The sequence below is a fragment of the Polyodon spathula genome, chromosome 8 (assembly GCF_017654505.1).
Source record: "Polyodon spathula isolate WHYD16114869_AA chromosome 8, ASM1765450v1, whole genome shotgun sequence".
Taxonomy (NCBI): Eukaryota; Metazoa; Chordata; class Actinopteri; order Acipenseriformes; family Polyodontidae; genus Polyodon; species Polyodon spathula.
In genome coordinates this window covers 46,747,486-46,773,053 of record NC_054541.1, presented here as the reverse complement: position 1 = coordinate 46,773,053, position 25,568 = coordinate 46,747,486, and the positions used below count along the sequence as shown (strand labels likewise).

The window sequence follows — 25,568 nt, the reverse complement described above, 5'->3', positions numbered from 1 at the left end:
TTTATTTTATTTGAAGTAAGGTTACAGTAGCTGATTCCTGATCGTAGCAGTGAGACACAGTGAGCGTTAAGTAACTGAACGGCTCGGAGTATGAATTTATTCGCTGACTCAGATCACCGGGGATCTGCCTTTGCAGCTTCTTTCACAGAGCTGCTCTGAGAGACTTCCTTGTTATATTTTAACACCCACTGTGACGTGCAGTATGCTTCAAATGTCACACTACCTTCCCCTTTTTAGTTTTTAAAACTGTCATGCATGCCTTTTCCTCTAAGTAGGTAGTGCCTGTCTGGCAAGAAGTCTAGTCTAACAAGGACATAATCAGGCATACAGGTAACTGTTAACTACATTTTGTAGACAAAACCGTTAACTACATTTTGTCATGGCTGTGGTGTTACTCTTTGCTTTGCTGCTTTTACCCGTCTACCTGCAATCCTCCGGAGCTCTGCCAGACATAGACAACCAAGTCTTCATCGATGACTGTGTGACAGTTCATAACCAATTCCGCTCCCGGGTAAACCCGCCTGCAAGTGACATGCTCTATATGGTAAGTTATATTTCTTTGTGTATTGCTTTACTTTGCAATATTCTATTTTCATATACAATATATAGAAATGTACAGATAAATGTGTTCTGTGGCAATACAGCTTTGTTGAATATATATATAGACCTAATAAAATACGCTATTAGTAGTGCAACAACATCAAAGGTGTTGTTGCATGACGCAGAAATAGGGCAGTAGTAGTTCAGATAATTCTCTTGAAAACCGCATTAACCCTTTGGTACACACTATTAGAAACCAAACTGGTGGCTTTGCCCCCGCTGGTATACATTCTGTAAAGCTAGTTTTTCGGTACCGGATAAACAAGGACACGTGCTGAATAGGTAAAAATAATGAACTGTTTCGAGTGCCGTTAGGCACAAGAATCTATGGATTATTGTCTTACCGATTCAACACTTTGACTTGTTTATGACACTTAGAACTTTTCTTCCTAATTGATACTTGTCCCACAGCTCGATCCAATTGATTGGTAATGTGGTAATTGGTCTTGTTTTCGCTCCTTTGTTACGCTTAGTTCAAACAGTTAACATTTGCCTCTCACATTGTGAGAACTGTATTCCTGCGTGAGTTTGAAAGGATTAACACAGACCTGTCTCTGTTGCAGGTGAAGATAGTAGCGAGGACTGTGTTTTACATGTAGAACATGAAAGTGGCATTAGAAAAATAAAAATGCATAAAGCAAAGGCGTGTGAACAGTGAGGTGTTATTTTCAGGTATGCTGCTGTGCATGCTTAAACAACTTTCGCTAGCAGGGGAGCGCCTATTCAAAGCTGGTACATTATGCTGTTTTCGGTCTTTTACATATTTTTTTTATTGAATTTATCATATTTTTACACAATTAAGAAAATAGTATGAGTATATTTATCATATGCAATACACTGGGTCTTGTACTTTTTTTACTTCTGCAACTTTACGGTGGACTTCTCATTTTGTCTGGTTAGTAGTGAATTGTTTTTTTTTTTTTTTTTTTTTTTCAAAGAAATTGATTATCCGTTTCCATTGTATAATTAATGGTAAATGTAGCCTACCTCTGTTTGACAATAGGAAAACACCCATCAGATCGCAATTGATTGCACATGTACCAAAATCTGACATTATACCACTTTATGACATTACACACCCATGTTCTCATTGAATTTATCAAGATGAGCATCAAGGACTTTGAAGGACATCCTACAGCCCATTGTGCCGTAGTTCTTCACCAGAGTCTCAACCAGCTCCACATAGTTTTCGGCCTTGTGATTGCCCAGGAAGCCCCGTACCACTGCGACAAAGCTGTTCCAAGCCGCTTTCTCCTTACTAGTGAGCTTCTTGGGGAATTCATTGCACTCCAGGATCTTCTTTATCTGTAGTCCGACGAAGACACCGGCTTTGACCTTTGCCTCAGACAGCTTAGGGAAGAAGTCTTGAAGGTACTTGAAGGCTGCCGACTCCTTATCTAGAGCTCTGACAAATTGTTTCATAAGGCCCAATTTGATATGCAGTGGTGGCATCAGCACCTTCCGGGGGTCCACCAGTGGCTCCCACTTGACGTTGTTCCTCCCCACAGAGAACTCGGTCCACTGTGGCCAGTCCCGCCTGTGGTAGTGCGCCTTGGTGTCCCTGCTGTCCCAAAGGCAAAGTTAGCAGGGAAACTTGGTAAAACCGCCTTGGAGACCCATCAGGAATGCCACCATTGCAGCCTCTTGATGCCATCTCAGAAAAATGCAGATATGTATCCACTTAGGCAGCTGGAACTAAACTGAACTGGTGCGCTTAAGGCCCCTGTATTTATACTACTATTTATATTACTGGAAAGTTCTAGAAAATTCTAGAAGTTACTTCAAGTTTACTGAGCACTGAATCTATCTGGAATGTTCTGGAAAATAGGTAAATTTCAAAATGTCACTGTCCTGGTCACAAAAGCAAAGTTTGTGGGGAATAATAGGCATTTTCTATACTTTTGAGGCATAAGCAATTAGGAAATAACACTTACTACCCAGGAACCAAAAAATAATAATAATATTTGTTACACGGTGTTCTGTGTATTTGGTGCCTAAATACATATTCCCTTACACCATTTTATTTTTCAAATTAATTCTCCTTCTCTCCTTACAGGCATGTGCTTAACAGATATTATAGGGAACTTCCATCTTATGTTTTTCTAATATAGCGTTTCTCTTCATAGATAATCTATTTGTTTTTTATTTAAGTGTAAGATTGTAATGTCTCTGTCCTATGAGTTTCTTAACAGCATGAACTCAGCTGAACTATGGCCAACCTATTATTTCTTCAGTAGCACACAAGCCAGCTAAAACCGGTTCGTCAGTGGTATACCACTCTTCCCAATTTCCAGCGATGAGCAATGTTCCCCCTTCTTCTAGGGTGAGAAGATAAACTCCCTTGTTAAATTTTAACCTTAACGCTATAATCTTTTTGATAAATTAATTCTCACTCTGCGTGCCAACTATGCCTCCCTTTACCAGGCATGGTTTTTTCTTAAAAAACAGGCTCACAGAAAGTTCGGGAAGAAAGGTCACATAAAGTTTACCTTCTCAAAACCTATCTTCTACTTTTAAAATTACTTTTTATTATTTGTTTAAGCTTCTTATTTTATATTTCAAACAACATCTCTTTATGTTGCATCATCTTTTAACTCAGAGTCAAACTAGACAGTTTATTCCCTATAGAACACGATTACTAACTATTTTAAATGCGAACCTGTCTTGATGAGAAACAATTTCATGTATATTATTATAACAGGCAGTGTTAAGCATGTGGTCTTACACGCACAAATAGTTTATAGTAAAAAGCTAGCATATTAAACCTTATTTCAACATTTTCTTAGGCTAAAAAGGGTGCTGTAGAAATTTAGCATGCAATTCTGGGAACCAAGCCCATCTTGATAAGAAACTGCCCAAAACTAGCCACTCGTATCAAACTACCAGTTTCTACTGCATGATTTTATATAAAGAAAATACATAAGTTTCACAATTACTGACTAAAACAGCATTAAGCGTTACTTTTGATTACACACTTACATAATTTTCCAAACTAAAGATTATACAAACACTACTTTTTCCAAACTAAAGATTATACAAACACTACAAAGGATTATAACACATATTATTGCATTAATACATTTCATTTTAAATCATCCAATCCATGTCCGGGGTTTCAGCTCGCTCCCAGCAGGACTCCACTTCGGTCTCAGGTTCAGCTCGGGTTGGTTCAGCGAACACGACAATAGGCTCTCGAATCCATCGTCTCGCATCACAGGTGTGAGTCGCCATGACCTACAAGACACTTGTACACGCTTAGCAGGGACACCTTCCTCACATTCTAATTTTCTCAGATGTGCCCATTTCACTAAGTGACCCTTTCACAACTCATGCATTCAATCATCTTAATATCTTTTTGGGTTTACATTTAAACGAGAGAAAGAAACACCTACAGAATCATTGCATTCAAACAAGATTCTACAGTGTTTAGCCAAATGACTGCATGCCGGACAAAGTCTGGGCCCAGTCACTGATGACTTGCTTTGGCACATATTACATGCACAATTAACAAGAGGATTATGTTTTAATTTATGTGTTAGGGTTACTGCTGCACCATGTACAATAGTTCTGGATCTGTACACATTGTTACTATACATTTCTTTCTGTTCACATAGAGACACTTTAGAAGGAATGCCATTCATCCAGAATACAGTAGGGGGCCCAAACTGACTGTTTTTCATATCAACAGGCACCCAACTTGTAGTCTGTTTATCATCATCAGTGGGCAAACTCAATACAAATGAATCTGAATCAATTGATGAACCATGAGCCTTAGCTACTGAGATTCTCCATACAAAGGGATTCAATGTTTTACTAACCAGCCTAGCTGATTCAGCGTTACTTGTGACATTTTCCCCTCCTGGTTCCTCAAATGAATCAGATTCAAACGAAGATTCTGGGTCCTCATAAAGTACCTGAACAGAGGAAAGCCGAGGTGCGGTATAACAGTATTGTTTAAATGGGTTATAAAAGTCCTCATTAGTTTACTTGCATTTTTCAAACATTAACACGTTTGCAAAATCCTTACTGCTTTATGAAATGGATATTTATCATTCCCCACACAAACATACACAAATATATTTCTTTCTATACCATAAGGTCTACTGGAAAGGTATTTAAAGATCATCCTATAGAAATGAATCCCCATTAAGTGTTATGACATAAGAAACATGTTCAGCAAATCAGTGCTTATGCTATGAGTCTTTGTTTTATTTATTTTATTATTTTATAATTTTATTCTATAATTTTATTTGTATTTTTATTACTATTTTTATTATAATCTGGGAAAGCAGCTTATAACAGAGAAAAAACCCGCTTGCTTCTCAATCAATGACCTGTCTCACCTTTCGGTTATTTATTCGCAAGGTCTGTATTGAAATATGAGTGCAAGTCTTTACTTTGTCTTATTACAAGCAGATATATCTGTTAGAATTAATATATCTCCCAGACTTGAATATACTTCAAAGTGTCTTTAAAATGTTAAAAATGTTCTCAAAATGATGTTACAAATACCCATAGGTCTTAACAAAGTATATATAATTACTAAAACCAAGACAGGCTCAACTATCCTTGAAGTTATTTTTATTTCAAACTTATAATATTGCATTGCTTACAGCATCATACTCCACTGGCTGCTCCCGCTGTACCTAAGGAGTTAATCTGGCTTCCAGTTGGCTTGCTTATCAGTGTTGCTATGGTTTCCAAGCAAGTTTTACTCCCTCTTTTCAACCTGCCTGCATGTAACACCAAAGTACTGGCAAAGTAACACATTCTATTTGCTGTTCTTATATTATCTTCAGTAGTTTTCAGCTGTTTTTTATGTTTTTGGTATCTCCTACTTTTAAGGAGTGGTTCCACAAAATCCATCATTGCTTTTCACCAAGGGCTATTCCCTTTCAAGCTGAGCATAGGTTCCACTGTCCTTCTATTGTTTTGATTGTGTTGTAGACAGAGCAAACATCCTCTGCAGATCTCCACAGTTTCAGCGTGCAGTTCAGGACACCAACATTCACATAACTGACTTAAGATTCCCCTGCATGCAATATGATCTGCATCTGCTCCTTAATGAGCTGCTACTAATATGATCTTTCAGCTTGCTTCAGGAGGCACTATCTTTTTGCTTGTTTCAAACAGTTTGTATAAGATCCCTTGTTCCAGCTGATATCTGTCTCCATCAGGTGGGTATTCAGACAACAGTTGGCTTTCAGTGAGCAAACTAATCAGCCTTGCTGCTGATGATAGGAAAGTCAAAATGTAATAACCTTGTACTGCTTCTTATGCCAATTCTCCTTCCATGCTAGAGAGTGAATATTGAATGCCTGGGTGCAATAACTTGAGTCTGTAATTAACAATATGGTCTCACTGGGCGTCCCCAGTTTTTGAGCCATTTCAAGTCCCTTCAATAGGGCTTTCACTTCTGCTATTTGAGCAGATCGACCTGCTACCACTTCAGAGTGGTGTTGTGTTTATTTATAAATTCCATTTTGATTTTTCCAGATGGATATTCCTATTCCACAAACTGGATTGCCCTCAATTTTTTGACAGGAACCATCTGAGAAAATCAACCAGTCAGGTACAAGCGGCTGTCCTGTTGGGACAGTTCGTTCCTCCCATTCTTCAAACGGCAGAAGAAGGTGGAATTTACTGAGGTTAGAGGCTAGCTTGGATGAAGTGGTGAAGATTATTCTTGGGTCAGCTAGCAAAGTGACCCATCTATCCAACCATAATTTAAGCGCTTTCATGTTTATCAGCGATCCTTTAGTCAGAGGAGCTAATCCTGGGATATCACTGAAAACTTCAATAAGATCATCCAGAGCTAAGTTGACCAAGGACGGTGCTACTCTAGCAAGAGCGGATAGCATCCTTTCCTCATAACAAAACTGCTGTTCTGTGTGGGTGAAATTGAAACCCAAATTTTTTATTGGCATTTCATCCCCTTTATTTCTTGCCACTACTACTGCAGCTTGTTCACCGATGTGGAAGATGGCTTCTAAAACGGAACCACCCACACGAGTGGTGATATCCTGCGCTTCTTGTATTAGAGTTTTAAGCTGTGTCAGCCTAGGCTCATCTTCCTCTGTCCACGCAATCCATTTTCCCTCTGCGTTGCTCTGAGAAATTTTTCTATACAAGGGGGCCGCCAGTACTGAGTATCCTGGTACAGTATTACTTGCATAACACTATGTAACACAATTTTTGTTCCTGGGTAGTAAGTGTTATTTCCTAATTGCTTATACCTCAAAAGTATAGAAAATGGCTATTATTCCCCACAAACTTTGCTTTTGTGACCAGGACAGTGATATTTTGAAATGTACCTATTTCCAATGAGAAAACAACTTATGAATCCAAATTAACATGTATTTATACTAAAGTAATACAAAAATGACTACAAAAGATTTAGAAGTGAGTAGTTTTTCGAGATTTACGATTATACTGTAAATTACTTTCACGAATCAGCCCCCAAATGTAGTCTCCCATCATGTTCTCGTTATACTGTCCTTGGTAGCGGCGTTCAAAGTCCAGTATATCCTGGTGGAAGCGCTCGCCTTGCTCCTCCGAGTACGCTCCCATGTTCTCATTGAATTTATCAAGATGATTATCAAGGATATGGACTTTGAAGGACATCCTACAGCCCATTGTGCCGTAGTTCTTTACCAGAGTCTCAACCAGCTCCACATAGTTTTCGGCCTTGTGATTGCCCAGGAAGCCCCGAACCACTGCGACAAAGCTGTTCCAAGCCGCTTTCTCCTTACTAGTGAGCTTCTTGGGGAATTCACTGCACTCCAGGATCTTCTTTATCTGTGGTTCGACAAAGACAACAACTTTGACCTTTGCCTCAGACAGCTTAGGGAAGAAGTCTTGAAGGTACTTGAAGGCTGCCGACTCCTTATCTAGAGCTCTGACAAATTGTTTCATAAGGCCCAATTTGATATGCAGTGGTGGCATCAGCACCTTCCGGGGGTCCACCAGTGGCTCCCACTTGACGTTGTTCCTCCCCACAGAGAACTCGGTCCACTGTGGCCAGTCCCGCCTGTGGTAGTGCGCCTTGGTGTCCCTGCTGTCCCAAAGGCAAAGATAGCAGGGAAACTTGGTAAAACCGCCTTGGAGACCCATCAGGAATGCCACCATTTTAAAGTCTCCTATGACCTCCTAGAAAAATGCAGATATGTATCCATTTAGGCAGATGGAACTAAACTGAACTGGTGCGCTTAAGGCCCCTGTATTTATACTACTATTTATATTACTGGAAAGTTCTAGAAAGTTCTAGAAGTTACTCCAAGTTTACTGAGCACTGAATCTATCTGGAATGTTCTGGAAAATAGGTAAATTTCAAAATATCACTGTCCTGGTCACAAAAGCAAAGTTTGTGGGGAATAATAGGCATTTTCTATACTTTTGAGGCATAAGCAATTAGGAAATAACACTTACTACCCAGGAACCCCCCCAAAAAAAAAATGTTACACGGTGTAGATTAATGTTTAATGCCATGCCAAGGTAGAATTTTTAGTCTACATATTCCACTAGGATCGATTAGTTTGAATGTAGACTGATGTTATGCAGGTAGTCTTGTACTGCTAATTGCTTCCTAAGCAGACCACAAAACTCCTGTGTCAAAAACACCATTAAAACCACAGCTTGTTACTTCCTAGATCTATGAGTCTAAATGTATTTTGTACAGAAGTGAAGTATTATGGGGCTTCTTAACTTGTTATACCTAAATAAAGTTGATGCTAGCAAGTTATTGTATATGGTGGTTTTTGAACCTCTGGAAACATATTTATTATAAGAACATAAGAACATAAGAAAGTTTACAAACGAGAGGAGGCCATTCGGCCCATCTTGCTCGTTTGGTTGTTAGTAGCTTATTGATCCCAAAATCTCATCAAGCAGCTTCTTGAAGGATCCCAGGGTGTCAGCTTCAACAACATTACTGGGGAGTTGATTCCAGACCCTCACAATTCTCTGTGTAAAAAAGTGTCTCCTATTTTCTGTTCTGAATGCCCCTTTTTCTAAACTCCATTTGTGACCCCTGGTCCTTGTTTCTTTTTTCAGGCTGAAAAAGTCCCTTGGGTCGACACTGTCAATACCTTTTAGAATTTTGAATGCTTGAATTAGGTCGCCACGTAGTCTTCTTTGTTCAAGACTGAACAGATTCAATTCTTTTAGCCTGTCTGCATATGACATGCCTTTTAAGCCCGGAATAATTCTGGTCGCTCTTCTTTGCACTCTTTCTAGAGCAGCAATATTTTTTTTATAGCGAGGTGACCAGAACTGCACACAATATTCAAGATGAGGTCTTACAAGTGCATTGTACAGTTTTAACATTACTTCCCTTGATTTAAATTCAACACTTTTCACAATGTATCCAAGCATCTTGTTAGCCTTTTTTATAGCTTCCCCACATTGCCTAGATGAAGACATTTCTGAGTCAACAAAAACTCCTAGGTCTTTTTCATAGATTCCTTCTCCAATTTCAATATCTCCCATATGATATTTATAATGTACATTTTTATTTCCTGCGTGCAGTACCTTACACTTTTCTCTATTAAATGTCATTTGCCATGTGTCTGCCCAGTTCTGAATCTTGTCTAGATCATTTTGAATGACCTTTGCTGCTGCAACAGTGTTTGCCACTCCTCCTACTTTTGTGTCGTCTGCAAATTTAACAAGTTTGCTTACTATACCAGAATCTAAATCATTAATGTAGATTAGGAATAGCAGAGGACCTAATACTGATCCCTGTGGTACACCGCTGGTTACCACACTCCATTCTGAGGTTTTTCCTCTAATCAGTACTTTCTGTTTTCTACATGTTAACCACTCCCTAATCCATGTACATGTGTTTCCTTGAATCCCAACTGCGTTATGGCAGCTTGTGGAAGGGGTGTGGGTAATTCACTGACTAGGAGACAGACAGGTGTATTTGAAAACACCACACAGGTGCCCAGTTTTATTTGAGAACAGTTCTTGCTTTTTCCGGCAGAGGGCACTGTTGACCGTGGGCTGCCTATCAACGATGATAGACGGCACCACGGAAATACCACAGCTGGTACGTGAACAGCAAGTGCACTCGCAGGTGCTCAAAGAAATAATAATGAAAACAGAAGGCGAAAAGAACAATGGAAAATCAAACAGTAGTAAAACTACAAATAAAAGGTGCTGCACTCGGCAGCGTTATCCCGGTCGTCGCTACCCGCACGACCCGGATCACCGTCCTACTCTGTAGGCTAACTAGCCTGTTCTGTCACAATACGCCGGGGTCTGCCCAAGGGTTCCCCGCTCTCTCTGTCTCGCTATGAAACTCTTTTGTTTTGCCTGATTCCCGGTCCTGAATCAGTGCTCCCGCACTCTCGTTGCGTCTAAGTGGGCAGACCTGAGGAAACAACGGAGCGTTAATTTATAGGGCTAACAATCTCCCAAGACGCGCCTCTCAGCCATTCAGAGAGGGGGAAAGTCTACACACCCACTTTCCCACCTCCCCGTGTCACTGCCATGACTCACAGGCGGTTGTTGGACGACTGCCGCCCTCCTCCTGCAGCCCGTGAACACGCCAGCAGAGTCAGCACAGATCTCTCCCTGTTACATATCCTTCCCCTCAGAATGACACCACCGGTTCATTCGAAAATCTTACACCCCCATGCCTTCCCGAGAGAAAAAGTCTGCGTTTTGATGCAGCTTTCCTGCTCGGTGGACTACCCTGAAGGCATAGGGCTGCAAGGCCAAGTACCACCGTGTGATTCTGGCGTTGCTATCTTTCATCCGGTGAAGCCATGCTAAGGGGGCATGATCTGTAACCAGGGTGAAGTGTCGCCCCAGGAGGTAGTGCCGGAGTGACTCGACTGCCCATTTTACTGCGAGACACTCCTTCTCGATGGTGCTATAATTTTTCTCGCGGGGAAGGAGCTTCCTGCTGATATACAGGACTGGGTGCTCGCTTCCCCGAACCTCCTGCGACAACACTGCCCCGAGACCTGTCTCTGACGCATCCGTCTGCAGGGTGAACCTCTTACCAAAATCCGGGCTGCATAGTACTGGCTTACTACACAGCCTCTGCTTCAAGGCGAGAAAGGCCCTCTGGCACGACTCCGTCCACTGAACCGTATTTGGGGCAGCCTTCCGGGTGAGGTCTGTCAAGGGAGCAGCGAGCGTAGCAAAGCTCGGGATGAATTTTCTATAATAGCCCGCTAGACCCAAGAAAGAGCGCACCTGGGCTTTGGATGTAGGAACCGGCCAGTCAGCCAAGGCTTTCACCTTAGCAACCAGCGGTCTGATCTGGCCGCCCCCTACTCGATACCCCAAATACTCCGACTCACTCTTCCCAATGGCACACTTCTTTGGGTTAGCAGTGAGCCCCGCCTCCCGCAAGGATTGCAGCACCGCCGCTACCTTACACAGATGACTCAGCCAATCCTCACTGTGGATAACCACGTCATCTATGTAAGCAGCGGCGTACTGCTGATGGGGCCACAAGATGCGATCCATCATCCGCTGAAAAGCGGCGGGTGCTCCATGCAACCCAAAGGGCATGGTCCTAAATTGGTACAACCCGAAGAGAGTCGAAAACATCGTCCTCTCTCTAGATTCCGGGGTCAGGGGTATCTGCCAGTACCCCTTCATTAAATCCAATGTCGTCATAAAATGAGCCGTGCCTAGACGCTCCAGCAACTCATCTACTCGGGGCATTGGATAAGCGTCAAATTTCGATTTCTCATTGATTCGTCTGGAATCAATGCAAAATCGAGTTGACCCGTCTGGCTTATCGACTAACACGACTGGACTGTTCCAGTCACTTTGGGACTCTTCTATTACCCCCAGTCTCAGTATTTCGTCAATCTCTGCTTTTATTACCTGTCATTTACGCTCAGGTATACGGTACGGCCTCTGGCGAACTAGCGCCCCCGGCTCAATATCAATGTGTTGATGGGCTACTCGAGTCTGCCCGGGGACTGAAGAGAACACATCAGGAAACTCTGCCACCAGACCGTGAGCCTGACATTTCTGCGTTGGTGTCAGATTCTCAGCAATCTGTACCGATCCTTTTCTTGCCAACACAGAAAAATCAGGTCCCAGGTCCGTGACGTCATCTGCAGGCGCCACTAACAACGCTTCTGGTTGTAACCAAGGCTTTAAGAGATTGATATGGTAAATGTGTTTCTCTGTCCGTTGCCCCGGCTGGCAGATCTCATAGTCCACCTTCCCAACCTGGCGTGTAACCTCAAAGGGTCCTTGCCACTTAGCCAAGAGTTTCGACTCAGAACTGGGTAATAAGAGAAGTACCTTATCCCCCGGCTGAAATGTGCGCAACTGGGCTCCTTGGTTATACTGTGTCTCCTGTCTGTGCTGCGCCTGCTGCAAATTGTCATGCGCCCATTTCCCCACAGACTCAAGACGTTTGCGCAGGTCCAACACATACCGGACAGTATTGGTCGAATTGTCCTGCTGCTCCTCCCACATCTCTCTGACCAGGTCGAGCACGCCCCGGGGTCTCCGCCCATACAACAGCTCGAATGGTGAAAACCCTGTAGAAGCCTGGGGAACCTCTCTGATCGCAAAGAGAAGGGGAGGAATCAGCTGGTCCCAGTAACGCACATCACTACGAATAAATCTGCGCAACATGTTCTTAAGGGTCTTATTAAAACGTTCCACCAAACCGTCGGTCTGAGGATGAAACACAGAGGTCCTAATGGTCTTAATTCCCAAAAGCTTACATGTTCCGCGGATTAGCCGGGACATAAAATTGGTGCCTTGATCGGTTAGTATCTCCTTGGGAATCCCCACCCGGGAGAAAACCTTCACAAGCTCGTTGGCAACAGACTTAGCGGACATAGATCAGAGGGGAATTGCCTCTGGATAACGCGTAGCGTAATCAAGAATGACAAGTAGGTGGGTGTATCCTGCCGCACTCCTTTCTAGTGGCCCAACTATGTCCATCCCAATACGCTCAAACAGAGCTTCCACTAGGGGCAAAGGCACCAGTGGGGCTCATGGAACGGCTCTAGGGCTGGCCTTCTGACATTCCCCACAACGCTCACAAAACCTCTTAACATCGCCATCCAGCCCCAGCCAGAAGAACCGTGACACAAGCCTTGCTTTAGTTTTATCCCTTCCCAAATGACCAGACAGGGGAATAGCGTGAGCCAGCTGCAACAAATCCTCCTTAAAGGGCTGAGGAATGAGCAACTGATGACGCACTTCACCGGTCTGGGGTAATTTATCAACACGGTACAGTAGGTCTCGATCAATTTCAAAGTGGGGGTACGTGGCGGCGCGTCTGGGCTCGACCACCCGACCATTAACCACCGCTGCTTGGTCAAAGAGCCTGCCCAGCACGTCGTCACGCCCTTGCTCGAGTCGGAAGTCACGGGAGCGAGCTAAGAAATCAGCTCCCATGGCTTTCAACTCGGGGCCAGGTCAATCCCGAGCAGAGGCAGCCGAGCCAGACCCCTGCACTGGCTCCGCGACTTCCCCCCCAGACTCTTCACCAACCGCCCCCACCTGAAACTTCTCCGACTCCCTCCATTGCCAGCCCTCATTCTTAGCGATCCAGCGCTCCCGTTTAGTTTTACGGGGTTTAAATCTATGGCAAAACCACTCTGGATCGCGAAAGGGAAAAATCTCTCCAATTACTTCCTCTTTCTTAGCCAATAAAGAAGACAGGGCTGTCAGAGCAGCCAACCAATCTTTAAACTGCTCACAGTCCCGTCCCAGAACTACTGGTACCGGCAATCGAACCTTTCCAGGGCCAGTTGAGGGGACGATCCAGTAGCCGCACTCCTCCCGGGCAGTTTCGCGGGCGTTGGTTCCGCTGCCTGGTACCGCTCGGCAAGTTCGACCGCCCAGTCCAGCGTGTCTGGTGCCTGCCGCTGGACCCACAGCCGAGGTTCCGGGGCTAGACACTCCAGGAAGCGCTCCACCACGATCATCTCCACCACCCTGGCTTTGGTGTTCAAATCTGGATTTAACCAACCCATGGCGTAATCCTTCAGACGGTGGGCGATGGCTCGTGGGTGCTCCCCTGCCGCAAACTGCTCCTCCCGGAATTTCTTCCGGTAGCCTCCCGGTGTGGCCCCCACACGATTTAGGATGGCTGCCTTCAGCCGGGGGTAATCCAGCATGTGCTCCGGGGACAGCGTCCTCGCAGCTGCTTGAGCCTCCCCAGTGAGTTGGGGCAACACATAGCTAGCCCACTGGGTTTGGGGCCACCCGGCCGAGATCGCCATAGCCTCGAACACCTCCAGGTAGGCGTCTGGTCAATCCTCAGCCGTCATTTTGGTGGGTCTCTGGATGGAGTGGTCTGGAGCTGCGGGTCTAGCCGCCCCCTGCACTGCCGCGGTGAGCGTCTGGCGCAGGAGGTCCATCATCGCAGCAAACTGTGTGGCATCCATGGCTCGTCTGCTCCTTCTGAATATGCACTGCTTGGGGCAGTGCCAGTGCATCCCACTACTAACACCACATGTGGAAGGGGTGTGGATAATTCACTGACTAGGCAACAGACAGGTGTACTTGAAAACACCACACAGGTGCCCAGTTTTATTTTAGAACAGTTCTTGCTTTTTCCGGCAGAGGGCACTGTTGACCGTGGGCTGCCTATCAACGATGATAGACAGCACCACGGAAATACCACAGCTGGTACGTGAACAGCAAGTGCACTTGCAGGTGCTCAAAGAAATAATAATGAAAACAGAAGGCGAAAAGAACAATGGAAAATAAAACAGTAATAAAACTACAAATAAAAGGTGCTGCACTCGGCAGCGTTATCCCGGTCGTCACTACCCGCACGACCCGGATCACCGTCCTATTCTGTAGACTAACTAGCCTGCTCTTTTACAATACGCCGGGGTCTGCCCAAGGGTTCCGGTTCTCGCTATGAAACTCTTTGTTTCGCCTGATTCCCGGTCCTGGATCAGTGCTCCCGCACTCTCGTTGCGTCTAAGTGGGCAGACCTGAGGAAACAACGGAGCATTAATTTATAGGGCTAACAATCTCCCAAGACGCGCCTCTCAGCCATTCAGAGAGGGGGAAAGTCTACACACTCACTTTCCCACCTCCCCGTGTCACTGCCATGACTCACAGGCGGTTGTTGGACGACTGCCGCCCTCTTCCTGCAGCACTGTGAACACGCCAGCAGAGTCAGCACAGATCTCTCCCTGTTACACAGCTATTTTGAAAGTTGTGGTAGACGAACTTCAAACCTACATAACCCATTTCAAAGCAGTCTTTAGCAATGAAAAATAAGGTGGCAATGACTGCAAATAGCAATGTAACTGAATACATGCAAAACAGGGTGCTTGACAGTTTTGTTAATGTGCAGTAGATATGATCTGTCACAAGAGACTTTATATTTTCTCTCTTCCGAACGACAGTTATAATGTCCATGTTGATGCTGTAGCCTCTGTAATCTGCAGAATTTGTATAAATTAGATGCAGTCTCTTTCGTAGACAGGTCTCTATTCATGACAAGCTGGGTGGAAGGATTTAATATTTCCTACAGTGTAGCTAAAGTTAAAACCCTTATCTTGCTGGTTACACTATTTCCTTGATGAAATCTTGCTATGGGGTGAGGTACTTAGATATTATGGTTTAAACATATTTTGTTTTTTTTGTTTGTTTTTTTTTTGGGGGGGGGGGGGGGGTTTAATGTTGGTTCACCTAGGAAACCTGCAACCTCTTAAACCCCTTTCACACTGCCATTCTCTACCTGGGTCAGATTTAAAAGTACGTACTGTATTACAGTCCATGAGTCTACAGTCGTCTCTTTTGGTAAGTGATATTTTCAGAATCATATCGTTCTGAATTAAAATACTTTTTCTGTTGAAAATACAGTATTGTACCAACAAAACCAACTACAGTACATTTAAATAGAAGCCTACTTATTTTAAGACACGGTCCTTTTGGCTATGTATCTTTTACTTATATTGAGACATTGTATATTTTTTGTGTTCCCTGAAAAGTGGTTGGAATGGGTCAAAATGAGATATGCGTCCCACTCTTTTATCTGTCACTGAAGTCAATGATATGTAAGGGTCGGACATGTAAGTGCTGACTATATCCCAATTACTTTAACTAATGCTTTGTTGTTTTTGTTTAGATTCACTTTGTATCATTTTCTGTGGCAGTCATCGCATCTCTGTGGCTTTTTCTAGTTTTACAGTACCTCAATAAGCTCTCAGAATCCGAATATCCTCCAGGTATATCTGGTACACCAGCACAACCATAAACCTGACCCTCTGGGTGTGATAAAATGGAGAATTATACAAAATAAATCTAAACAACAAGAAGAATTCTTTCCTTACATTCACATTATTAAAATCCTCAGTCTCAACATGGCTGTATTACCACACTGCCTCTCCTTTTAAAGGGTTGTTACATATTTCATCAAATACCACGAATGCTCAAGTCAATAGAATTTAAAGGTGAAATTTAAAAGCAAGTTCACTTACAGTCTTTTTTCTGTAAGTGGACATGGCCAGTGTCAGAGAAAGGAAAAAAAGGACAAAAATAAATGCAATTGGGAATCAGTAGAAAAATGGTTGACTTTTAGAGGTCTGTTCAATTGATTTACGGTGGGGATGTTTAGATAATTTCAAGTGGATCCTTTCTGGCTATTTGGATGCTCATCTTTTTATTTATTTGTATTATATTTAAAATTAACCATGACTGGAGCCAGCACTGTTCCAACTGATATAGATTTGATCTAGATTTGCTACTGATGGAAATGAATAAGCCTGATTTCAAATGGAAGTCACTCCCCTCTGTCTGTACATGAATGTTTTCGATTGTTAGTAACCCTAAGAATAGTCCTTGGATTTGATCTCTGCATAGTTTTGTTTTTTTAAATAAGCTGAGTTAAGTTCCCAAGGTTGCTACTGCTGGCAGTCCTTTTCATTGTCTTTTGTGATGAGTATCTTGATTTTCTGGGTGGTGTTTCCTTCTTGTGTTTTGTTATGTTGATCTTTCTGTGACTTATCATTCACTACAATTCCAAAGCTTCATGCCCACTAGCTAAAAAGCATTCAGGCACACCACCAAAATGTAGACCAAGATAACAAATGCTTGAAAGTACAAGTTATTATGATGAGGGGAATATAAAAAGTCAAAACAAGTATATTTGATGTGGATACCATGAGAAATTATTGCATTACTTAAATATTAACTGTTTCATAGGGCTATGATTACTGTCAGTGATTTTTTAAAGTTTTTTTTTTTTTTTTTTTTTTTTTTTTCCCAATAGGTTAAACACTAAATCTGAGAATAAACTTCTCAAATGCTGTAAAACAGTTGTTAAAGTTACTGATCTAATTAATCAAAATCAGCTTTAAAAAAAGATTCTTAACCAAATATTCTTTAAACTGGTTTTGTGAAAAGGACCACATGGCACATAATGAGAAACAACACAACTTTAGGGTGGATAAAATGATGAAGTAAAACAATGACTTTGCCAAATAAAATGCGAATACATGCGTTTCCCAAAAGAGATTCCCAAAGTCTGTGCATACAAAAACTTTTTAAGAATTACTGTTTGGTATTCTGTCCTAAGCCAGCTGTTTACTAGTCACCAAACTGCTGAATTTAATTAAATAAGCGGGGAAAAAAATAAATGTGTTGATCAGATAATTCTGCCTTTTATTGTAAAGGGGCATTTGAGCTGAAACCTTCAGACAGAAGGGGCACAGTTTAAAAAAAAAAAAAAAAAAAAGGGAAAACCACTGATTTGAATCATGTACACCATGAAAGGGTAAATGTGAAACATATGATATATATTCATTACTTATTTGCATTTTTCAATTGTCTTAGCTATTGCTAATTAGTAGCAGTAGTCCCCCCTTTGCGTTTAAGCTAATTTGGTTCTTTGCTGGGTATATACTTTGTTTCAGAGTATTCAGAGGACTCTTGTAGCACCTTTGTCACTTGCTCAGTAGAAATGTTGAACTCCTCTGCTTGACTTCCATCTGTTTTGTTGATTATGTTCAAGAACATGTACTATTATTTTGGAATTTTTTGCAAATGATTATTTAATACATTCCTGATTCGACATTGTCTGACATGAGGCAGAGCCTTGACTGGTCTTGTGTGACGAGCTTCCACTGTCTATAGCGCTGTCTTTGAAATATGTACAATAATTCATTAACAAGGAACATGAGGGATCCTTGCTAATGCTACCAAGAGGTAAGAAAATGGATTTTAAAACTTTGGTTAATACTTATCTCTATTTTTTTAAATAAATGTATTTTATACCACCAGCCAGGGCCAGCACAGAAACAATGCAATGCAATCGAATACTTGTAATCTATCTGAGACTGTAAACAATCTCTTTAACCACTTCTCTTTTTGAAGAAGCATTTTGATCTCAGTTCCACTAAACCCTCTTTTTTTCCCCTACAAGACTTGGGACGAGGCTTTAGCTAAAACAGCCAGGGCCTGGGCAAGGACCTGCCAGTTTTCCCACAACATATACCTGAAGCAGGCTGGGAAAGTGCATCCGACGTTTACTCCAGTTGGTGAAAACATCTGGGTGGGAGCACCTTCTTCCACCTTCAGTGTGTCATCTGCAATAGGGAGCTGGTACAATGAAGTGAAAGACTATAGTTACACTGACAGAAGTTGCAGCCGTGTCTGTGGACACTATACTCAGGTATTTGAATTTCCAGTCTCTTTGAGTGTATGACCCACTTACAGTAAATAATGTGCAGTTAGTAGGTTGAAAGCAGGCTGGTAATGAAAAGTTGGGTTTCAACAGGTTGACTGTGCATTATTTAGGTTGTGTAAATAGGATCAAGGACAGCTGATTATTCATATTTGGTGTCTGGTCTTTCTCACACTGTCTTATCTGGATTCACATGTGTTAACTCATTTTAAGATTGTAAAACAAAATCTATTAAGTCCACCTTTTCCTTTTCCTTAATTGTTCTAGGCTAAATGCATTCAGCTCCCTTAACTGCTGTGTTGGCCTCATTGCACTGGCTTCCAGTGCATTTCAGAGTTGACTAAAAAAACGTACGACTGTCTGGGTTTTTTTTCAGGTTGTCTGGGCTAAGAGTTACAAGGTTGGCTGTGCTGTTCACATCTGTCCATCTGGGATTGCTGGATTCAGTACTAATTCAATTCCTGATTCTACAATCTTTGTCTGTAACTACGGAGATGCGTAAGTACAATAAAAAATGAAACGCTCAACATTATCCAAGGATGATTTTTTTTTTTTTTTATGTGTTTAATCATCTACAGAATATTCCCTACCTGAGAGAATACTATCAGCAGTACAATGTGCTCATTGCTTATTTTGAGTTTGTACATGACAGAGACTGGGTAAGATCTGTCAGCTTTGCAGTTCCCAAGCAGTTATGTCATCTAACTAACAGGGGTCAGCATGAGTTTGTTCTCCACAGAAACATTACTTTTGACACAGATGTTAAGCAGGGTTTTTTTTGTATTTTGTGTGCCCAGTTTACTGCTTAGCAGTGCCTACAAAGGTACCACGAAATTCTCCTGTCAGGACAACTGAGGAAGTCAGTCACTTTTTTTTTTTTTTAAAGTAACAAAAATGCTTATTTACTAACAAACATGAACCACTTAGATTTAGGGTTTCCGTGTTGGGAGCGGATTATTCATTGTTTTCTTAACAATAATATGATACTCCAACCAGTGCAGTGTCCTGACAGGAACATTTGGTGGAACATTTTTAAGGACAGCTACTGCTTACTCCATGTTCTAATGGCATTCAGCCATTTTAGCATCATTAGTTTCAGTTTCAAATTAGTTACTGTACATAGCAGCTAACAGGCACAAAGGACTATATCTACTCTTAAACTGCGTACATTACAGAATGCACAGCAAATGAACACGTAAACACAAGCGTGTTCTACGTATCGCATTTGTCTTATGAATATCTTTGTTAAAATATATTTTTGACAAGTCACCAATTTGTCTTCTCAGAGGTAATTTCCCAACTCATCCTTATTCAGCTGGAGCGGAGTGCAGCGCGTGTCCTGGTGAAACGTGTGGGAACAAGTTGTGCAGTAAGTTCTTAACAAAGCAAACCTTTTCATGGATATGTATTTGTTCTTTTAAATATAGTTTTGAATCACACTCTTCACTGCCTTTGGTAATAAAGAAAACATATTCTGTTTGGACATGAAACTCTTAAGGTTGTTTTGACAAAGGTTGTCTCTTAAGGAGGCTTGGTGGTCCATTGGTTAAAGAAAGGGATTTGTTACTAGGAGGTTCCCAGTTCAACCACTGACTCACTGTGTGTGTGACCCTGAGCAAGTGACTTAACCTCCTTGTGCACCATAAAACAAAGGAGATCCTATTGTAAGTGATTGATGCATAGCTCACCCCTTGTAAATCGCTTTAGAATAAAAGCGTCTGCTAAATAACTCAATACAAAACCAGGTATACTGTTGTCCTGGTGCATGAAATGAATATAAATCTTGCTACATATTTTGACTTGATTTTTCTACAAGTATATATCATTCAATGGTAAACATATGGATTTGTTTCAGAATATTTAACTCATACATTCTTTGTATTAGAATTTATATTCCAGGACAACAAAAAAGAACTATTTCTACAATAAAATGAATTATTACTTTGTTAAATGTTATTTGACTGCTGTGAATAAAACTTTTAAAAACTGTAAATACCATGCAAAAGTTACATTAAAACATTTTATTATGCAGTATAAATTAGTAGAGCTGAAAATACTTTCTAGATAATCCTACACCAAATTTTAATTTGTATTTAGGCTTGATAGGAATAAAAACTTACAATATTTGTCTTGGAAATAATGAAATAACCTAAAGGTGTGGTAACACTATGTAACACAGTTTTTGTTCCTGGCTAGTAAGTGTTATTTCCTAATTGCTTATGCTACATTTGCCCGTTTTCCCATTGGAAATAGTGATATTTTGAAATATCACTGTCCTGGTCACAAAAGCAAAGTTTGTGGGGAATAGCAGCCATGTTCTATAATTCTGAGGCATAAGCAATTAGGAAATAACACTTACTACCCAGGAACAAAAAAAAAAAAAAAAAAAAAAAAATTGTTACACGGTGTAATCAAATGAGATACAAAAAATACACCGGTATGATGATGAAATACCATGCTTTGAATACAGTGAGCAGCTTTGAATTGTTTTCACCTATTTTTCAAAGAACCCTTTAGAATATTTGTTTAATAATTAATGATCAAGCTATTAATCATTACACCAATGTGTTCTTTAATTATTTTTCTTTAACTGTTGGTAAACTGCTGTACAATAATTAGAAATTAACATTTAACTTTCTTTTTTTAGAAAAACAAACTCGAGATCAAGCTATAGGTATGTATTTTTATAATTTAGTGATAATGGAATAACCTTTTTACGTGTTATCATTTGGGTACCATTTTGAATGTTTGGGTTTTTTTCCCTTGCAGCTTATCCCAACTGGAATCCTGATTTCGGTTCTGGTTCTGGTGCAGCTTCATCTGCCACATGCAACTCCTACTTCCTGGCTGTTGTAATCACAAGGCCTTTAGCCCTCGTTCTCATAATAGCAGCAGTATACGGACTACAGCTAGTTTACCCACACATGTTTGCTTACGAGTGATCGACGTGGTTTGAAACACAAGACATCTGCTGAACACACAGGGAGCATGTAGGGATTCATATATTATTTCTTTAAAAACTATGTAGATTTTGCTTTTAGTAACAGTAGACAACAGTGCCTTTGGTGCATATATGTGTGTGTGTGTGTGTGTATATATATATATATATATATATATATATATATATATATATATATACACACACACACACACACACACACACACACATTACTTAAATAGTAAGTATATAATAAAACCAGCTTGCAAAGTTTGTAAAATCTCTCATTGTGGCAAGAGTAGTGCCACAGAGGTGTTGATGTAAGAAAACATAAAAGAAAATACCAAATAAACAACATGACATGGAGTTTTGAGGTCTGTCCCTGAAATGGTTTGATGATAATGTTTCTTGAAAGCACATCCCAATCAGCTTTCAGCAGGCAGAAATATAATCTGAACTGAGTGTTTGGCAAAAGAACACACACTGAATATCTGTGGGCGTTTTACCTAACCACTAGCAGATCTGACTACTTTTGCATAATTGCTTGGGAAATTGACACAAATGAGCATAAATATACTTTTCTACATACTTGGAGGGGAGGGCATGACTGGAAAGCAAAGTGGCAAAATGTTAACGAAGGAGCAAGCGTGCAGTATGAGAGGGTTTTAGAAGTGATTGCACTGTTGCAAACCATTATAGTTGTGGCATTTCTCTGAAATGACCAATCCTGAAAGAAACACATTACAGTAAACATGATAAATGGAAATAAACTTGCTTCAAAAGTACTAAAAAAAAAAATAAAAAAAATGTGTTTGCAAACAGTGCTTTCAGTTAGTGTTGCATTTGACCTGCAGGGGAAATTGTCTCTCATCTCTCCCCCTACGGCTTCTTTTTGTGTGGGCACAAGACACAGCGCAGGTCAAATGACTCAGGAAGTGAAAGTGTAACAGACATCCTGCAATAAGGCTTAGAAACCAACCTTTTAACCTAAAGTAGTACCAGATAATGTTTTACAACGAAGAGAAATCTGCTAGAACACGTGTTTCTTTCAAAACTGTACACTTAAGACCCATGTAGCTAATGGCAGAGCAAAAAGGGCAAGATGCAATCAAAAAATCGTTTTGCTGCAATTACTTTAAGGTGTGGCAATTTCTCTCATTCAAGTTCCTTAATGCAATTACAACACTGACACTTTTGCAAACTTTTAAAATTACACACAGGAAGTTTATCTAACAAGACTGGCAAAGTTTGTAATCTATTTAAAAAAATTAATAAACCAAACTGAGTGAAATAGATCAACACAATCCTTTTTTTCCTCTCCTTGTATCTGCAATGTTTGTTGTATGGCTACTCTGATACTGGTACTCTACAAGCCATTTCTATATTACATTTCCCCTATACAGAATGTTCCAAAGCAAGAGATAAAGGGAAAGATGAATTTGTATCCCAAAAGAACACATCCGTCACTGCAGGATAAAACCTAGCTCCTTTTCTTCTTTTTCTTTACACTTGCAGAAGCAGTCTCAGCTACTTTGTTAACTGGGGGAGCACCCAGCTTCTTTCTCTTGGCTTTCTTGACTTTGTCTTTGATGGCTTCAATGTCAATTTTGGTTTCAGTTGGAGCTAGAAAAGAAGAATACATGTTAAATGATATACTAATGCAGTTTATTATTTTATTGAAACTAGTACAGAGCGTTAAAAAATAGAGAGAAATTAGCCCAGCTCTGCACAATGTATTACTTAATTTTTATTAGTAGACAGATTGCTAGATATACATTATTGGGTGAAACAAAGAAGCTAGTATGAAAAACATAAACATCAAGTGCTGTACAAAAAGGCTTGATTAGAGCTCTTTAGTAGAGGAAGGCATACTGTTGTCTCTGAAAAAAAAGCTTTTTCCATATTGCATGCCAAATTTGGCGTTTAATAATATTAAAACAGATCACATGCTGTATTGAGCAAATCATTCTGGACCAATCCACTAAAGAGACTCACACCAGTGAGCCAGTAACACCCAGCGTTTAAAGTGCTTCCAAAAAGGGGGGGGGGGTTATGTGACATTTCTGTAGGAGGACGAAGTTGAAATACAGTACTGCTTTGTACTAATCAACAAAAGCACCTGCGCATGTAAAAATTAAAAAAAAAAAAAAAACATGCAGATATTTATCAAAATGGACAAAGCCAGGTAAACGACCTATCCAATTATGTATCCACAAGCAGAATCCAGACAATAATTACACATAATCCAACATTTAAAAGGATAAAGATGTGTCCTATTCTCTCAATGTGCACCTGCATACTCTACAATTAGGCTAAGTTTTGTACTGCAGCATATTAGTTTGAACCAAGTTAACTAGACTTAATGCTAGGGACAGTTTAACATGCTGTGACAAACAGGATTTGATAGGATTTCCTAGAACAGAAACGCCACGTTAATATGAAGATATCTGAAGGTTTTTTGGGTTGTTTTTTACTTGCATATTCCCCTGTCTGTAAGAACACGGTATTCTCTGCTATACTGCAGCAGGCTAATCCGTGCAGCTATGTTGCGATCGTGACAAAACAGGGTGGTATGCAAATGTTTGTTTTTTTGTTACACAAGGCAGACAAATAAAAGCAGTACACTGTAATAATTAATAAAAGCAGAGGTAGCCAATTTGATTGAATTTCATGAGAGTTTGCAATCCAGTTTGTGGTGTTTCTCAGCTCAGCGTTTAGTAAAAGTTTGCAATGAATTTTACTTGCACCAGCTCAAACAAGAACAAAAACTCAAAGCCTCTGATAAGCTAGCGCAAATGTCAGTCTCAGTGATTATTTGTGAGTGAGTGGAGGGAATTCCTGTCAATCAACCCATGATAACTCAAGTTGTCAAATAAGTTGATTCAGGTAATTCTGTTGATGGAAAACCAAGATCCACGTTTTGCATTAATAGTAAGACTTTTTTTTTTTTTACCGGTATGCATACCGCCCCACTGTAACCACTGGCAACACCACTATTCAATATCAATGGATGACCACATTACAGAGACTGCTGGTAAACAGTACGACGCACACACACACCTCTCTTTGCTTTCACAGCAGGATTCTCTTCAGGAGGAATAAATGCTTTGTTCCGTTCTTCTTGCTTCTTAGTTAGAGCTTCAGCTTGTTTCACCTGATAAAAATATAAATATAAAAAATATATAGAAATTAAAATAGTTTAATGAAAATGTATGGCATATGCAAAAAAACATTTTTAAATGTTGTGTGTACATTATAATCTAAGTGGTCCAGTTTTTTTTAATGAGGGTCTCATTTGAGAAATAATAAATGTAGTAAAATCATTAATGTGGAAATGTGTCACGCCAGGTTAAAAAAGGAAAATGTGCAGCATCTTTGGGTGTGAGCTTTGGGAGTTACAACTGTTAGGGGTCTGAACAAGCCGGAGTATGAGGAAAGAAACCTATGGAATAAAGGACAGAACCTGCAGGAAATATTAAAACTGAAGTCTGGCTTTCACCATTGAGGTAGAAAGTGCAGTGTTAGGAATCAGATTTAAACACAATTCACAGGAAAGCACTGTGTTCTATCATTAGAATCATTAGTAAACCAAAACTCATGCAAAAATGAAAACGCCCAGCACCAACTCAGTTGTCTGTGTGGAAAATTTTAATCCATGTTTGGTGGATGGGCTCTTACTGTGGTAAGATATCATTTCATGAAAGAAAAAACAAAAACACAACACTTACCTTTATTTCCTCCAGCTTCTTCCTCCTCTTCTGGCTTTCTCGGAGGAAGAATTCACCAGTTGCTAACTCTTTGTCCATCTGTTCAGAACAAGATATTTCAGTTACTTCCCAAACATTATGCTCATTGAAATGTGAAAAGGAGATTGCGCTTCCAAAATCTCATGAACCAAGATACCCATCACGAACTGCACAGATCTAGGGAATGGATTTGATCCAAGTGGGTTTTTTACCAGGCTAAGTAAAATCAGTAATAGCCAAGCTGGGATATGAAACTTCAGTGTCAAGTCATACACACCCTAAAGCTTAGACTCACAGGGTACGCCAGAGCACTAAAAGGCTTAGTCTTAATTACACATGAACAAGGCAGGCAATATCCTTATTGTAATATATATATACACACACATATAGATATATACATTACATATCTATACACTATATATATATTTTATATATATACACACACACACACACACACACACACACACACACACACACACAGTACCTTGCAAAAGTATTCAGACCCCTGACCAATTCTCTCATATTACTGAATTACAAATGATACATTGAAATTTCGTTCTCTTCGATATTTTATTTTAAAACACTTAAACTCAAAATCAATTATTGTAAGGTGACATTGGTTTTATGTTGGGGAAATATT

General features: G+C 40.6%; 2 protein-coding genes across 2 annotated transcripts in view; one reads left to right on the top strand and one right to left on the bottom strand.

Annotated features, from left to right (window-relative positions):
• LOC121320049 (GLIPR1-like protein 1) lies at positions 1-21,277 on the top strand. Its single transcript, XM_041258199.1, has 6 exons — positions 1-544; positions 17,984-18,232; positions 18,621-18,742; positions 19,531-19,613; positions 20,892-20,918; positions 21,014-21,277. Exons 1-6 carry the CDS (start codon positions 380-382, stop codon positions 21,184-21,186), a joined length of 819 nt encoding a protein of 272 aa, XP_041114133.1. The 5' UTR covers positions 1-379; the 3' UTR covers positions 21,187-21,277.
• A 233-nt stretch (positions 21,278-21,510) lies between these two features.
• LOC121320048 (KRR1 small subunit processome component homolog) overlaps positions 21,511-25,568 on the bottom strand; it is a 10,926-nt gene continuing 6,868 nt past the window's right edge. Inside the window, exons 8-10 of the mRNA XM_041258198.1 lie at positions 24,911-24,988; positions 24,243-24,336; positions 21,511-22,805 (exon numbers count right to left, since the gene is read on the bottom strand). Of these exons, the coding sequence (XP_041114132.1) occupies positions 22,663-22,805; positions 24,243-24,336; positions 24,911-24,988 (315 nt within the window). The 3' untranslated portion in view covers positions 21,511-22,662. The remainder of the gene's footprint in view (positions 22,806-24,242; positions 24,337-24,910; positions 24,989-25,568) is intronic.

What these genes read in the sequence shown, in the direction of transcription:
- LOC121320049 (XM_041258199.1), top strand. Translation starts at nt 380, where the DNA reads ATGGCTGTGGTGTTACTCTTTGCTTTGCTGCTTTTACCCGTCTACCTG. An exon ending in TCTGTGGACACTATACTCAG is followed by an intron (nt 18,233 to 18,620) that starts GTATTTGAATTT and finishes GTTTTTTTTCAG; the next exon opens with GTTGTCTGGGCTAAGAGTTA. An exon ending in AACTCGAGATCAAGCTATAG is followed by an intron (nt 20,919 to 21,013) that starts GTATGTATTTTT and finishes TTTCCCTTGCAG; the next exon opens with CTTATCCCAACTGGAATCCT.